General features: G+C 41.8%; 3 protein-coding genes across 3 annotated transcripts in view; 1 reads left to right on the forward strand and 2 right to left on the reverse strand.

Moving 5' to 3' along the window:
• Positions 1 to 9,616, reverse strand: part of LOC138017422 (neurogenic locus notch homolog protein 1-like) — an 87,284-nt gene extending 77,668 nt beyond the window's left edge. Inside the window, exons 1-3 of the mRNA XM_068864512.1 lie at positions 9,477 to 9,616; positions 6,515 to 6,578; positions 4,981 to 5,199 (exon numbers count right to left, since the gene is read on the reverse strand). Of these exons, the coding sequence (XP_068720613.1) occupies positions 4,981 to 5,199; positions 6,515 to 6,578; positions 9,477 to 9,616 (423 nt within the window). The remainder of the gene's footprint in view (positions 1 to 4,980; positions 5,200 to 6,514; positions 6,579 to 9,476) is intronic.
• A 22-nt stretch (positions 9,617 to 9,638) lies between these two features.
• LOC138017424 (uncharacterized) lies at positions 9,639 to 11,702 on the reverse strand. Its single transcript, XM_068864513.1, has 2 exons — positions 11,672 to 11,702; positions 9,639 to 10,498 (listed from the first exon to the last, which is right to left on the reverse strand). The coding sequence occupies exons 1-2, from the start codon at positions 11,700 to 11,702 to the stop codon at positions 9,639 to 9,641; spliced, it is 891 nt and encodes a 296-aa protein (XP_068720614.1).
• A 321-nt stretch (positions 11,703 to 12,023) lies between these two features.
• Positions 12,024 to 14,354, forward strand: LOC138017425 (uncharacterized). Its single transcript, XM_068864514.1, has 2 exons — positions 12,024 to 12,156; positions 12,415 to 14,354. Exons 1-2 carry the CDS (start codon positions 12,024 to 12,026, stop codon positions 14,352 to 14,354), a joined length of 2,073 nt encoding a protein of 690 aa, XP_068720615.1.
• The last annotated feature ends 2,513 nt before the right edge of the window (positions 14,355 to 16,867 follow it).

The raw sequence follows: 16,867 nt of genomic DNA on the forward strand, positions 1-16,867 counted from the left end.
CTTATTGGGCGGAAGTTCTTGTTTACCAGTTCTAGTCCAGGTTTCTTAAGCAATGGATTCACCAAGGAATTTTTCCACTCATCAGCGAACCGACCAGTCTTTAGTGATAAATTAATCATCTTTTTGATGACAGGGAGTAGATGGTCCAGATGTATAGACAGAAGATGGAAGTGGATCAAGGTCACACGATTTCTTACAGGCTAGTGCTAAATTCTTGACATCCTCCTCAGTGAGTAAAGCGAATTCAGAGAAAGAAGGGTCCGTCGTCATTTCCAAGGCGGTAGTAGAATCTGATTCTTGGACAGCGCTGGGAGGGGACTGAGTTCTGGTCGCCACCTTATAGCAGTAATCTTACGAACAAAGTAGTCCACCATATCATGCGAGCTTAACAGCATCCGTGTGAGGCGGGAGAGTTTTATCAGCTTGAATATTCAATATACGCTTGCTCTACCGAAATAGCTTAGACTGATTTGAGCTGTTTTCTTCAATAAATTGGCTATAATATGGTCTTCTCGCATTGTTCAGAATATAAATTATATTACATCATTTCTCTAGGATTTGAACGCTAGAAGGTCTGAGGTCAGTCTAGTTTTCCTCCATCGTTTCTCAGCTTTCCGCCTGTCACGCCTTGCCTGCATAATCTTATCATCAAACCAAGGCGGCCTGGACCTATTTCTTATTTTCCGTGGTTGTATCGGGGCATACCTGTTTAGTAGTGATGACACCGTCATGTTGTAGCAATTAACTAATTTGTCTAAGTCGTCAGGGGGATCTATATACACAACAGAATTGCGAATGTCCTCAGCGAATAGTTCAGAATCAATGTACTTCAACTTCCTATATTTAACGTGCTTCAGTTCTACGACTGGTCCACGTGTCCTTAAACTGCATATAACGACAGGGTTATCGGAGATAAATCTCTCAGAAAGCGGCTCTTCAGCAGCAAAGTCATCAGAATGGCGTGTAATGATGAGATCTAGGGTGTGGCCTTGTATATGGGTAGGTTGCTTCACATGTTGGGCAAGACCCATCGCATCTAGAAGATCTCTGAAGTGTATATTATTAGGATCTGTAGGTACATCCATATAGAAATTGAAATCACCAGTTATCAGTAACTTATCGCTGGACATGACGACAGATTCGAGGTATTCAGCAAACTCGTGAAAGAAAACGCCAGCAGTTATTGCATGGTCTTCTGAATACGGCGGTCCATGCACAATAAAAGTGCGCACTGAGTAGGACCAAAACTGACCAGCCACTCAGAAACCTCAAACGACGTTTTCTCATCAGGCAATATATAAGTGTTTTATATCCGGGCGGAGTAAGCTCGCTCAAAACCGCAGAATGATGATCCTTATGCCAGGTCTCACATATGGTGAGCAAATCCGCTCTTGCATCGCACAAGTCCAAAAAAGCAGCTGATTTATTATTCAACGACCTCGCATTTAGAGTACACAAGGTCAACTGTTGATCACTGGGATACAAACAAACACGGTCCGGTGTTATTAGGTTCTCAGTGTTTTGCGTCGATCTAGAGAGTTGGGTATTTTGTTTAAGACCGTTGAGGCGTTATGAAGTGCGAGCAGGTCCTGGGTTTGGCTTAAATAGTAAATCGCCTAGCAACAGTGGACAGAATGTAGCAGTGGTGTTAAAATAGTATATGCACGACGGGCGTCTCTGTCTCTTGGCACCAGAGCGTCTCAAGAATACAAGTCGAGGTGTGCCTTTGTATAGATCGAAATTGATTACTCTTTCACAATGATTCGCGAGCCATGACCCGGTGAACAATGCGCTGGGTTCAGCTAATGAGGCCTTTTTTGTTGAGGATGCAAATTTTGCTCTTCTGCTATCCAAGACCACAAAGACAAGGAGATCCAAATATCGATAATTCTGGTACCAATACATTTCTGGTGAGAACAAAACTCGAAGAAAAGATTCTAAATTGCCTTAGACATATATCTTCGTGTTGTATTCTCCGAAGAGGGGCCGCAGAGAGGAGAAAAACGACCCAGAACACGGAGGTAGACATTGCGTGCAGCACCACGCTGGCACTCAAAAAGGAATAGCATTAAAGTCAGACAATCTCGAGGCTACTAGCAGTCTCTTCCAATTTTTCCAGCAGAAGCTCGCAAGTGCACCCGGTGAAAACAGTGTCTTAGCAAATTTAATTCTCAGAATTCACCAGGTCTCTCGGAAACAAAAGCTGTAACCACCTACTTAAACATTTCTTCACGTTTTTTTCAGGCGTAGAACTGAGTTGACGCTCAAAAAGTGTTCTTTCAAGCGTCATCATAAATCATAGACCTGTCTCATGATGGCGGCCAAACAAAATGTTGTTTTGTTTTAATTTCAAAGGAATAAGGGCAGTAGGTCTAATTAACATAGTTACAAAAGAATGTGAAACTAGTCACCATTTATGAAAGTGGGCCATGCACTAGCCACATGTACCTTACAGGTACCTATTTTTCTCATTTGCATTGGATTCGGCACATGTGAAATGGGACGTTCAAAACGGGCCTAACATTCTTCCCCGTAGTTCATTCAATGTAAACAGAACCTTGACACAAAGTGATCACGTGCAACTTTGTGGTTGCCTAGCACGCGATCACTTTCTTTCTTTTGACAGAAAGAACATCATGACATTCCCCATGATTCATAGAAGTCACAGACTGCAGAAACTTTAGTATTTTTACGATCGATTGATTCGAAATTCAGAGTTTTAAATAAAAGGTATGTTATTTTGTTCTTCATCTGTAGTTTGGCTTGCCTTAAGGAGTGGAATAAACCTTTGCTTAGTGCAACTGCATGACATACAGGAAAACGTCCGTCAGAGCAATTTGCAGTTAGTTTTTTTGCAGACTATTTAAGTTAAAGAAGAAACGAGTGATTTTTACTCAAGAGCGTGTTTTGTTGTAGCCTGCAAGCAGGCTCTTCCGTTGAAATGGCGCGCGGTCTACATAGAGGGGCTTGGTCACTAGTTTCTTTCGAAACTAGTAACCAAGCCCCTATATTTTCGAAAGAAACTAGTGACCAAGCCCTCTATATTTCGACCGCGCGCCATTTTCAACAGAAGAACCTGCTTGCAGGCTAGTTTTGTTATCTTTAAACTGAATTTATTGTTAAGGCTTAAAAAAGTAATAGACCTAAAAACGAGACGGGACATTACAAAATAATTCAACGTGTGACCTTGTGACCTAAAGAGCCGCTGCTACCACTACGTCTGAGTGACCCCTCAAATGCTCTACATAACACTTGAAAAAATACCTGGAACGATGCAGTTCAATACCACCCAACTCAAGGCCCATTTACACTACAGAAAAAAACTGTTTCCGGACCCGTTAAAAAGTAGGAACGGACCAATATATCTTTGCCGTGTAAACTATCCGTCCATGTATTTATGAAATGGCTCCGGACCCGCTTTTTTTTTTTGGTTTGGAGGCCATAGGCGGCTATGGCCCCAAAACCAAAAGAAAAAAAAAATCGAGTCCGGACCCCTGTTTTCAAATTAAAATGTGGCCCGGAATCCGAAAATCGGCAGTGTAAACAGTGTCAGAAACAGGGCCTTAAGGCCAGTTTTATGATGAGCCAATCCAAATTGCTGGCTGTGTAAACGGGAAAAAAAAAGTTGGTCCGACTTTTTAATCGGTCTGGACGCAGTTTTTTATGTACTGTGTAACACGTACCACAGGCAACCCAGTTTACGCTCATACAGCGTCTAGTTGCTATATTTGTGAGACCCCTTTGCTCCTTCTCTGTCCAAGACTTGTTATTTTTGCAATGATTTGTTATTTCTGATATTTTTGTTACTTTCATTATTTTCGTTATATTTGTGGGGCCAGCTAGCTCCTTCTCTCTCCGAAGAAGTGTTATTTTCTCGCTGATTAGTTATTTTTGATATTTTTGTTACTTTGGTTTTTTCCCGTTTTTAACCAGTCTTTGGATAAAACCGAGATCCGATTCGCTCAGCTTCAACAGGACTTCGATCAAACACGATTCAAACCCTTTCACATCTTCCCCCATTGTCTTTCTCACGCCAGAGCAAACAAGAAATGTTTGCACGAAAATTTGTCACCTGTCAATCACTGCGCCTGTGCCGTACCAATCAAAAGCCCCCGTTCGTGAGCGAACGGGTTTTTCTTACTCTTGCCCCAACTTTCGCGCAGCCAGTTTGCGGAAAATTGTTTGAGAGCTCTTCTTTGGAACAGGAACGCTTGCTACGCAGGCTAATCAGTGTCAAGAGTATTTAGCGCTAAGGCACTAGATGGAAACACTGTACAGAAATCATGCAAATGAAATCAACCATATCAAATCATAGGTTGGTTTTTGAGGAGAGGGGAAAACCGGAGTAGCCGGTGGAAAACCTCTCGGAGCATAGTAGAGAACTAGCAACTCACATATGATGCCGAGTCTGGAATCGAATCCGGGCCACATTGGTGGGAGGCGAGTGCTCTCACCACTGCGCCACCCCTGCTCCCCATAATATACAAATACACAAAGCGGACGAAAATCAATGATTATTTCGACATTCAGTTTACCGAGATCAAGAAGAGCCGATTAGAAAAGCAACCACTGAGAAGGCCTTGACGAGAAAACGAAACTTAGCACTTTGAAGCTTAACCCCAGTCATAGTTTAATCTCATTTAGACATCGAAAGCAAAGTATGGTCTCCAAAACACATGCCAAAGCATTTTTTTCCTTAGAAAGATCGTATCCCCCGATGCTCCAAACTCAGGCTGAGATTATTTGCAAAGCGTGTTGCTGGGGTGGCCACCAATCTCAGACTAAATATACTATATATAGAATTCTAAAATTTGTGCAACGGTTGCCTTTGAGGATGAGGGTTTAGGCATAGGAATCATTAAGATCTAAGGAAAAAAAAAGAAATTCTTGCGACGGCAAAGTCACTTCAGTTGGATGGCGGGGACACAAAAAGTACGAGTCACTGAACACAAACTAGCAAAAGCAAACAATTCAACCAACCTCATAAATGGCATTGTAAACACCTGGCTGCGCATTCTTAATGGAGATCCCTGGGGATAAACATTTCTCGCTTCGAATTTTCACTCTTAACGGGGTAGAGCTATCTTGTTTCAAGAACTCGTCGCAGCAGTTGAACTCAATAACATTATTGTGATCCCTGATTACTACTCCGCAGTTACAGGTGACACTCCCTCCACAGCTCCACTGCCTTGTTTGAACCTTTTTGAAAATAGAACGTAATAAAAATGAAAACACACAGCTTTTGAAAATAATAAAAAAAATGGGACCAGTTAAAACTTGAGGTTTATAACTGAGTATTGCGCGGAGAGAGTTAAATCATGAGTAATTACTTTTTATATTTTAGGTAAATCAGAATTCTAACTATAGAATGTCATCTACTATTTTTTATTAGAAATCATAGTTGTAATACACGCGAGAGCATGGGAGAGCGCTTCTTAGTAAAATGGACTCGGTGGTGAAAGTTGAAGCGTTGACTCCAACTTTGCTCGATAGTTTGGCCAGGGCTTTATAAACGTTAAAACAAGTGCTACAAGTTTTTTGAACGGCCTCAAAAACACTTCACAAAAAGCCTGTCCCTCGGGATCAAAATGCGAGGAGAAGATATCACAAGCATACACTGAGAATAACAAGCCGGGCCTCATTACTAATCTTTTTATAAAGAATTATAATGAGGAGGGTTTCATCGGGGTTGAAGCACATGCACGTGACGTTTTATCGATGATTTGATAGGCAATTAGGCTCATGAATAGGTAACGAGTTTTGAAGGACACTGAAGGTTGATCCGGTGCCGGTTCCATTTTGATCATAGTTAATGCATAGAGATGGTTGTGAAACTTTGCAAGTCGTTTTGTTTTATGTTTTTGTCTGTATTTTTGGCCTTGACGGTGCACAAAACACACCTTTCTTCGAGAAGATAACAAATCAAATCGCTCGATTAAATTATGCGCAACTAATTTGCGAACCCGTGCGAAGCGAAAACAAAAGACTGTGCAATGTCACGGTCAATTCAACATCGATTGCGACAACACTGCTCACGCTTTTGAAGGTTTTAAGGTTGCTCAAGTCAGTTTCAACAATTTCGAGGGAATGTCCTATTAGGCAATATCAGTCTACAACACTGTTTCCCATTAAAACAATATTTAGTCTAAAACACTATATAAAAGCAATAGACCACAGGTTTCTATGGTTTATAGGCATGATAAACCACTTGGGATGTTGGAAGAACACTCGAAGAATTCTTCTCGTGTTCTATCAGCATCCCCCGAGGTTTATCAGCCTATAAACCATAGAAACTTGTGGGCTATTGCTTAATTAAAATGTCACCAAACATTTGTGGCTTGTTTACGGGAAGACCAAAGTACAAAAATACAGCAAGAGGTCCGTGAAAAAAGGTCTTTCACTTATATAGTGCGCTGACATCAATGATATCTCTGAAATATGGAACATGAACGGTTGTTTTATTAACAGAAAAAAGAGATTGAACTTTAATCAACGAAATAATCAAGTGACTCACCTCAAAATACCTTTCCGTGTTTTTGTATAAGACAAAATCGCCTTTCCCATAAAAATGAAATTCCCTGGAAGTCAAAAGAAAAACAGAACAACACCCCTGAAAATGTTGAAAGACTACAAATCTTGTTCTACCTTTCACTAATGTACCTGAACTTCTATCCCAAACCAAGTAGAAACTCCCGTAGTTTGGGTCTTTCTGCAGGTACCGGAAAGCATTGTGCTTTTGGTCGCTTGGGATTAGTCTTCATTTGGAGTTGTTTTGTTTTCTCTCGTAATTTGTGCTCCGGTACCTGCAGAAGCTGCCCGTAGTTTTGCAACTTTGTGTTAAATCATTTAAAGTACCTATGGCTTTGTAACTTTTGGTGTTCCCTCCCTTGCTCCAGGTTGGTTGATCGACTTTTTAAACTCCCTTTTATTTTATTACAATTTCTGTCTGTATGCATTCATTCTAGGTGGCAGGCTAGAAGAAACCTAGATCAGAACACTTAAGCCACTTTGGATATATTAAAATTCAGCTTAAAGCATTAAACATGGTTTCGAGGCTCTGGGGAATAAAAGAAGTATTTGTACGAGTTTTGTCCTTGGACCCTTGAGGTGATGTCTTTTGTCTAAAACTGAATTTTAATATATAGAAATTCAGTGGTCTATTGCAATCTAACTCCATTGCAGGGCTTCAAATATATTTTTTTCCTTTTGAAAGTATATATGTCTTGCTAAGATACTTTCTTGGTCGGACAAAACGAAATTTTGGTCGGACATCACCTAGAAAAGGCTCTACCATATATCGCTTAATATATAGATTTAGCCAAGCCTAAAAGCGGAGCTCCCTGGTTATTTATTCTTACTGCCTGTAGGGTTAGTGAAAATAAAAGATTTCGAATTGTCCACGATTTGATGTTTCCAGTTGCTGCTTTAATAATTAAATCATTTTCTTTGCTTTCTTCTATAGAAAAGATTCATTGCCTAACTAGTGAATTCCACGGTAAATTTTACGCCAAAAATCGATATCGAATGAATCACGAAGCGATGAGTACGATATCGGTTTTTCGAGTGAAATTTACATTGGAATTCACCAGTTTGGAAATGAATTCTTCTTAAACCGCATGAGTTTTAAAAGAAAACAAGCACACCCTCAGCAAGCAAATAGAAAAAGAAAAAAGCCATTTCAGAGACAACTATCAATAGCCAGCGAATAGGAATCATGCTAAAATTAGAAGCCATAATAAAATTAAAAAAAACTTTGTCAGTTCAAGGTCAAAGAAGAGTTTTACTGATGTACTTTATTCCACTTTATTTCTGAAAACGAGATCATTCACGTTTTGATGTATTTCATTGAAACACGCCAGGTTGGCTTGGGACAAGAATCGGCAAAAAACCAAGAAAGGACGAAATTCAAACAAGATCCGCTCCAACACTTAAATAACGTTTAGGTGCTTTAAACAAACTTCTGAAAACACAAGCTAGTGAGATTTCCCACTTTACTAGAATTCATTGCGATTACGTGTTTATAACATACCCGTACGAAAACTTTAGCCCTGACAGGAGCTTTAATTAGGCCTGAATTTTAAACACTAACAGCAGCCTTACACGACACTTACTATCAGCGTTACAATTAAGCATGACACGTGCCAGAACTTCGTTTTTACGATTCACGTCCGAAAACCAGAGGCCCTGCAAACGAGGGTAATCGCCTTTCCTGATTTCGTCATTTTGATTTCTAATTCCCGCTATATTAGAGGACTTATACGCCTCGATTTTAATTGTCTCCCCTCCTTGCAGAAAAGACACGTCCAACTCATATACATACTGCTCTCATCCCACAATCCTTCGTTTGCTGGCCAAACGTACTTATAACGATCCATTCCTTGCCTTTATCGGTAGCCCCGCCGATTGGGCCGCTCGGGATGTAATAAAGGAACGATGGCTACCCGCGTCAAATAACACTTGTACTCTTGCGTTCTTACCATCACCCGTAAGGGCCCACTGACGTATTTTTTGGGGTGCGTTGCGAAGGATGCAATGGTTAAGTAATTTGAGAGAATTTGGCATTATTTTGGTCAGTTTTCAACTTTTGTAAACCAATGACTCTAAATATGACGCCATCATGCCACGCCCATGGTCACGTGACCAATAAAAGAAAACTCTAAATGTGTCTAAGTGCTACGCAAGTTGGGTATTTAACCAGTGGTTTGATAATTTGTATTCGTTTTTGCATCCAGCCAAGCATGGTTTTATTTTTATTTTGAAAAATGTTATTTTTGTAGAGATAAACGATACTAAAATACCCATATCATTTTCAAAATAGATGATTTGAAAAAAAATCAATGCTTAGCTATATTCTCTATTTGGGGGTGAAACGTGCCATATAAAAAAAAAATTCAATTTAAAGACTGCCGGAAATTTAGTCTTTTCTCAAACCGGAAGTCAGTTTGTTTACGCATGCGCAGTTGATCTGAGAACGAGCGCGAGGAAGGGCGAGGAAAAACCTTCGATGGAAACAACAGTAAGTGCAGTGATTTTTGCTTGTGAGTGGGTTTTCTTGTCAGCTCATGATATGATGACGTCAATCACCGGAAGCAACATTTTACTTCCTTAGCAACACGCGAAAAATCCGTCTGTGGGCCCTTAACGACAGCTTGCGTGGTTTGCAAGGCAACCCTCCCACAGACCCTACATGAAAAGCGTGACTAGCAATCGCCTGTGCACCTTGTATCGCATCGCTTCTCCCGGATCCTATATAGGGGTTGAACAGCGAAGGCGTGGCCGGAATTCTCGGAACGCACAGCGCCAATGCGATAACTGTTGCGGGCGCGACCAATTAAAATGATCCTATTGTGTGCTATTCCTCTTATCACAAATAGAAACACGATGTTTTCCCATGCAAACACTACAGGATATTTTCGACTTACAATCACGCGAGTTATGGCCCTTTCGGGCGCAAATAAAACATCTACTGAGCATACTTCCGTAAAAGATTTTTTGCACCACTACAGATTTCACATTCAAACAGTCTTGGTGGGCATTCCCGCTCTAACAATAGGAACAAAAGTCGTTCGTTTTCGCCAGTAAGGCGCTTGCAGAGTTCAATCCTATCTCTGTTCATCCTCCCTTCTCTTATCTCGTGGCTAGGGATTCCTAGTTGCGACACAATGTTCTTCATTCAATTCAAGTTCAGTCAGAAGTTCCTTTAACAGATCCTCCATTTTCCATTCGTGATGGTTCTTTCCTTGCGTGATCTGCAATCGCACCCCTTCCGGTAATTTGCCAATAATGGCAGGCACAACAATTTCTTCGTATGTAGTAGATTCCACATTTAGAGCCTTCAGTCCGCGATGATGGACTTCTACTGTGTCGTAGAGCCTTCGAAGGCCTATTGTGTCCTTGTCGTGGTGTACTGGGCTTACGTTCAAGAGATCGTTTAAGTGCGCTCTTTCAATCACAATAGCCTTCCCGAATCTTTCCTTCAACAAGTCAATGGCGACTTGAGAGTTTGCCGTTGTAAGGGCAAGTCCAGCAATGGCTGGTTTTGCGGCTCCACCTAAGAGCCCACGAAGATATGAAAATTTATTGACACTCGAAAGGGTCGTATTCAAGTGGACGGAACTTTCATAGCAGTCCCAGAATTCTTGCCACTCTTCGATTTTGCCATTAAACCACTTTGCCTCTAATTTTGGAAGCCTGACATGCATATTAGGTTGAGAAGTGGCTGGACTAACTTGTGGACTTTCACTAGCATTAGCGTTCTGTATGTGCTCTTGATGATGACTGCCAGAAGACTTAGGCCTCAGAAGGTCAACCAAAGAAGTAATTGTTCCGCTGCTTTCTCCCTTCAGAACACCAGCGGTAAGAACTTCTTCTGCTATTTCTTCGTCGGTTACGCCCTCCAGGCTCGCGAGGCCATTGAAAATCTCTTTATCTAGCTGTCGAAGGCTGGTCAACTGTTCCTCTAGACTTGCCTTCAATTTCGTAAATCTCGGTCGTGTTTCTGGTGTACAATAGAGAGCTTTAGATTCAAGGACGAGAACGACTACGAGTACGAGATTTTCTCATAGAACAACACTGAGCGCGCGCAAATCAGCATCATTTTGGCGGGAGAAACGTGATACCGTCGTCATTTTAGTACGAGGGTTTGCAAAAATGTCGTCGTGTCAGAACAAGTAAACAACACGGAAGCAGTTTTGGCGTTTTTCTATCATCAAAAAGGCTCGGTTACCGGCAATAATAAGAATAAATGAGCAACCTATACTGCTAACAAAGAGTAAGATTAATCGTACGGGTTATAAATTTTCTAAGTATTTTCGCTAGAAACGGGCAGTCAAAACTCGTATTCGTTCTCGTCCTCGTCCTAGAATCTAAAGGTCCCAATGTCTAGTTGCAACAAGCTCCTTTGCTTCCGGAAGAATCTGTGTCACATAGGCCTTATGTCCACCTCTTGTCTTTCGCTTTGGTTTTACAACCTCTGTCATTTCTTCTGGAGTCAAAATGTATCCGTATCGAAGGACCAAGTGTGCGGGAATATCTCCCGGCGCTAGTTCCCGATCAAAAGGACTGTATCTTTCTGTTTTAAAATTGCGTTTTGATTTTACTCAATTACACTTTCAAAGCCTAATACACTCGTTCGTTCGTCATTCAATCTGGCCTAAAAGCCTTTACATCAATAGCTTTATGCAATATTGAAATACAATAACACTGCGGTTACCAAAGGGTTTGCGGTTACCCTTATCTCACGCTATCAAAATGCAACCACTAAAGCTTATACTCTGTTTCACTAACATGTGTTTGTTATCTATCATTCACTAAATACATCTCACACTTTGACTTGTGTTGCGTTACAATGACTATTATCAGACAAGAACTATAGTTGATGTAGTATGGCCGTGTAGCCGCGTCGAGCCACAGAAAGGGCACGAAAAATGAAGCCTCGCTTACGTTTAGGTGAGTTAACCTGGTGTTACGAAAAATAGCATTGCGTGACAAGCGTTACTTTCTAGACGCTTCGCGAGAGTTCGTAGTTTGTTTATTTTTAGGTTTGTACGTAAGCGTTTCTAAATCGGTGTGTTTTGTAATCTTTCTATAATTAGACTCATTACTATTTTAGAAAGTTCTAGAAACTTATTGTGTGAGTATATAAGTAAACGAGTCCTAGCGAAGTTTTTACCTAGTTTTTCACAAGCGAAGAGAGTTGGCATTAGCAGTATTTAGTCAAGTGTGACAGAAGCTGTGTTTATTCAAGTTGGCGGAGGCCGTGTAAGTTTGTCGAGTACGAGTTGTTCAGAGTTTTACTTTGTGGAAACTACGTTCATTTTGGAATAAATCTTCTTGTTGTTGTTCCGACAACCCTGCGTTCAGTTTAGTTTGCGAACTCGTAACATTGGGGGCCTGTCCAGGAGAGGAATTCATTTGTTTGCCGACTACAGAAACCAGGAAAGGACAATTCAAGAAGGAGTTACAGAAAAAGTAAAAAGAACTGTACAAGAGAGTATATTGTGTTTTTGCTGTGAAATACTGCTATGGAAATGGAAAAGCTTTTGCAGATGGGGAAAGAATTCGGGTTGGAAGGAGAAAAACTTCTCGAGTTTGTGAGGGAAGAGGAAGGAAAAGAAGAAAAACGTAGACAATTGGAAGAGGAAAAAGAAGAAAAACGTAGATGATTGGAAGAGGAAAGAGGAAAAAAACGTAGGCGGTTTCAAGAAGAAAAGGAAGAGAAACGTCGATTACTTGAAGAAAATAGAAGAAGAGAAGACGAAGAGAGAGAAACTAGGCGACAAGAACGCAACCTAAGAAAATTGGAGATGGAAGCCGAGCTGTTGAAACAGAAAGAGGCTATTGAAGCGGCAAAAAGAGAACATGAGCTGGAGATTGCACGTTTGGCTGTGGAGAATGTTGACGGGCGTCCTGAAGTGAGAGAGGATAGGGCCAAGGCACCCAAGCTTCCCTCATTTGTTGATGGTAAAGACGACTTGGATGCTTATTTACAAAGATTTGAGAGATTTGCAGCGACAGCTAAATGGGAGAAGACAGGATGGGCTTTGAAACTTAGTGCTCTTTTGTCTGGACGTGCGCTAGAGGTTTATTCGCGGTTATCCGAGGAAGCAGCCCAAGATTATGACCGAGTAAAGCTAGCTTTGATGAAGAGATATGACCTTACGGAGGATGGACATCGCCGTAAATTTAGAGCATCAAAGCCGGAAGTTGATGAGAGCCCAGAACAGTTTATAGTGCGACTGGAGAGATACTTGTTGCGGTGGTTGGAACTGCCGCATACTGAACGTTCTTTTGAAGGAATGAAAGATCTAATTGTAGAAGAACAGTTTATTGACTCTTGCCCAAAAGAGTTAGCTATTCACCTTCGTGAAAGAGCCCCGGAAACGCTTGACCAGATAGTGAAAATCGCCGATCAATACTTGGAAGCACATGGAAAGCACTTGTTTAGCTCTGCGACCAAGAAGCCGGTAATACAGTCCAGGGCGGAAGAAACAAAGAACGTACAGAGTGATACAACAGCCCTCCAATGTTACAAATGTAATGCCCGCCGACACAAAGCAATTAACTGCCCAACTCTAGCAAGAAAGTGTTTCCTATGTGGCAAGCAAGGTCATGAAGCGAGGAACTGTCGATCAGGTGGACGAAAGTCAGGAGGCCAAGGTAAAGATGGTAACCCTATGCAACGTGGTCAAGTTAGTGCTGGCTGTCTGGTTAAGCCACCAGATCTTAACGCTACCCCAGAGGAAGTCAAGTCGTGTATCCAAAATGATCAGCTTCTGTTAGTCTGTGGCAAGAAAGTTCCGTTGCTAAGTAATGCCTGTGTTGAACCCTTAACTGGAGTAAGAAGTAAGATGCCAGTTGTAAAAGGCAGAGTTGGAGAGAAGACTGTCGACGTTTTAAGAGATACCGGTTGCAGTGGAGTTGTAGTTAAGAAGGACCTTGTTGGCGAGGATCAGTTCACCGGAGATTTTAACGTCATGTTGCTTATTGACAACACAGCTAGGAAAGTGCCTATAGCAAGAATTTATGTTGATACGCCTTATCTTAAGGGTCATGTAGAAGCGCAGTGCCTTTCAGATCCTATCTACGACCTAATTATTGGTAATGTACGTGATGCAAGGGATGCACGGAATCCAGACCCCAGTTGGCAAGAGGCTTGTGCAGTAACTACCCGAAATCAAGCTAAGAAAAAGGATGAACGCACGACCCTGAAGGTGCCTAGTACCCGTGAAAACCCTATTGTGGATAGAGAGAAGCTCAAGCAGATGCAGCGTGAAGATGAGAGTCTGCGTAAGTACTGGGATCGAGACGGTGTGTTAGTGAAGGGTCAGGCGGAGCTTTCCTTCGAAGAAAAATCTGGAGTACTGTACCGCCTGTACAAGCATCCTTACGTGAATGGTGGTAAATCGCTTAAACAAGTTATGGTACCTGAGAAGTTGAGACGCCGCATAATGGAAGTAGCTCACGGATCGATCATGGGCGGTCACATGGGCATCAAGAAAACAACAGACAAGATCCAGAGTGCATTTTATTGGCCTGGAATTCAAGGTGAAGTCGCCCGATTTTGCAAGTCCTGTGACGTGTGTCAGAAGACCGTAAGTAAAGGATCAGTGCCAAAGGTACCGTTAGAGAAGATGCCGCTGATTGATAAACCTTTTAAGAGTGTAGCAATAGATCTTGTGGGTCCTATCCGTCCCCCGAGTGAAGAAGGGCACAGATATGTATTGACACTGGTAGATTTTTCGACTCGCTACCCTGAGGCTGTGTCACTAAAGAACATTGACACAGACTGTAGCAGAGGCATTAGTAGATATCTTCAGCCGTCGACTAGGGGTACCAGAAGAAATCCTGAGTGATCTGGGTACGCAGTTTGTTTCTGACTGTATGAGAGAGGTCACCCGACTACTAAGCATTAAACAGCTTACAACAACACCCTATCACCCGATGTGTAACGGTTTGACAGAGAAGTTCAATGGAACAATGAAATCTATGCTGAAGGGACTGTGTAGTGAGCAGCCAAGACAGTGGCATCGCTATCGTGAAGTTCCCCAAGAGTCCACTGGTTTTTCACCGTTTGAGCTGTTATATGGAAGAGATCTTAGAGGACCAATGGCTATACTCAAACAGCTGTGGACGAACGAAGTTGACGAGCCTGAGGTAAAGAACAGTTACCAGTACGCTTTTGAATTACGAGAGAAGTTAGAAGATACCCTTAAACTCGCCCATAGTGAACTGGAGAAAGCCCAGCAGAAAGGAAAGCACTATTACGACCGCAAGTCTAAAGTTAGGAAGTTCCAGTCAAGTGAGAAAGTGCTTATACTGCTACCTACCGACCATAACAAGCTACTTATGCAGTGGAAGGGTCCCTTTGAAGTTAGTTCTGTGGTACGTCTCAATAACTACAAAGTGAAAGTAAAAGGCAAGGAGAAAGTTTACCACGCTAATCTACTTAAAAAGTACTTTGAGCGAGAGCAGAATACAGCCGAAGGAGCAGTAGCTGGTGGAGTAGGCGCTTCGTGTGTAGACGATGCTGTCGACTGTGCAGTTAAAGCTGATGAAGCAGAGGGAGAAAACGTTGATTTTTTAGAGCTTGGTGGATATGTAGCAAAGGAATTGATCGAGGATGTTGAAACCGGACCAAATCTGACGGATGAGCAACGCAATGAATTTATGGATCTGGCTAAACAGTTCGCGAATTTGTTCACTGAAGCACCAGGTGCTACAGATCTCGCTCAGCATCATATCAAACTCATTTCAGATGAGCCGGTTAGATCAAGACCTTACCCAGTACCTTACAGCATCAGAGAGTCGCTGAGAAGAGATATTGCCGACATGATCAAAATGGGAGTTATTAGAGAGTCCAGTTCTCCGTATGAGTCACCTGTGGTTGTAGTGAAGAAAAAAGACAACAGAAACCGTGTGTGCGTTGATTATCGGAAATTAAATAAACTAACTGTATTTGATCCCGAGCCTATGCCAACTGCTGAACATTTGTTTCAGAAGCTTAGCGGAGACAAGTTCTACTCAAAAATCGACCTTAGCAAGGGATACTGGCAGATAAAAAGACCAGAGGAGGACATACAGAAAACGGCGTTCGTAACACCTGACGGGTCGTACGAGTTCTTGAAGATGCCGTTTGGAATGATCAACTCAGCAGCAACACTGAAGCGTGCAATGAAGAAGTTGCTAGAAGATGTAGCCAATGTTGATTTCTACTGGGATGATATGTTGGTTCACACCCGTACGTGGGAAGAACATATTAGAGCCCTAAGAGAGCTATTTTCACGCCTTCTACAAGCGGGGTTCACTATTAGACCTACTAAGTGCCTATTCGGTGTAAACAGTGTGGATTTCTTAGGCCATCGTCTGGAGCAAGGAATGATTGGTCTACATCAAGATAACGTGGAGAAAATTAAAGATGCTCCAAGGCCGAGCACAAAGAAACAGGTACGATCATTTATGGGTCTAGCCGGATACTATAGAGATTTCATCCCCAACTTTGCAGCGATCGCAGTGCCCTTATCTGATCTCAAACGGAAAGGCCAACCTAATAAAGTTGAGTGGGTGAAGCACAAGAGAAAGCCTACCGAACAATCAAGTCTTACCTAACAAGTGAGCCTATTTTACGAATCCCCGATCCAGTTAAAACCTATTTCTTAAGGACGGACGCCTCCAACAGTGGAATCGGTGCGGTGTTGATGCAGAAACATGATGAGAAGTTGTTTCCCGTTTGCTACGCAAGCAAGAAATTGACAGGTGCAGAAAGGAACTACTCCATTGAGAAGGAATGTCTAGCTATTGTATGGAGTATCAAGAGATTTCATCTTTATCTGTACGGAGTTTCTTTTGTTCTTCAGACGGACCATGAACCCTTAAAGTATATGAACAGTGCTAAGTTCGCCAACGGACGTCTTATGCGTTGGGCTATGTTTTTGCAAAGTTATTCATTCACAGTTGAAGCCATTAAGGGCTCAGAGAACGTTGGAGCAGATTACTTGAGTCGTGCTGAGGAATGAGTTTATTGACAATGAACTGCCCCTTATTTAGCAATTTTTCTTGTTTAGGATAAATTTAGGAAATTTCTTCTAGAAGGGGGTTATGTTACGAAAAATAGCATTGCGTGACAAGCGTTACTTTCTAGACGCTTCGCGAGAGTTCGTAGTTTGTTTATTTTTAGCGTTTATTTTTAGCGTTTCTAAATCAGTGTGTTTTGTAATCTTTCTATAATTAGACTCATTACTATTTTAGAAAGTTCTAGAAGCTTATTGTGACATTATATAAGTAGACGAGTCCTAGCGAAGTTTTTAACTAGTTTTTCACAAGCGAAGAGAGTTGGCGTTAGCCGTGTTTAGTCAAGTGTGACAGAAGC

Source organism: Montipora capricornis, chromosome 9, assembly GCF_036669925.1.
Source record: "Montipora capricornis isolate CH-2021 chromosome 9, ASM3666992v2, whole genome shotgun sequence".
Classification (NCBI taxonomy): Eukaryota; Metazoa; Cnidaria; class Anthozoa; order Scleractinia; family Acroporidae; genus Montipora; species Montipora capricornis.

Bases quoted from the DNA above. Each gene is read 5' to 3' on its own strand.
- LOC138017424 (XM_068864513.1), bottom strand. From the start codon at position 11,702: ATGCCAACTCTCTTCGCTTGTGAAAAACTAG. The intron at 10,499-11,671 runs GTAAAAACTTCG...ATTGTACACCAG, and splicing joins CTTCGCTTGTGAAAAACTAG to AAACACGACCGAGATTTACG.
- LOC138017425 (XM_068864514.1), top strand. From the start codon at position 12,024: ATGGAAATGGAAAAGCTTTTGCAGATGGGGAAAGAATTCGGGTTGGAA. The intron at 12,157-12,414 runs GTAGATGATTGG...GGCGTCCTGAAG, and splicing joins AGAGGAAAAAGAAGAAAAAC to TGAGAGAGGATAGGGCCAAG.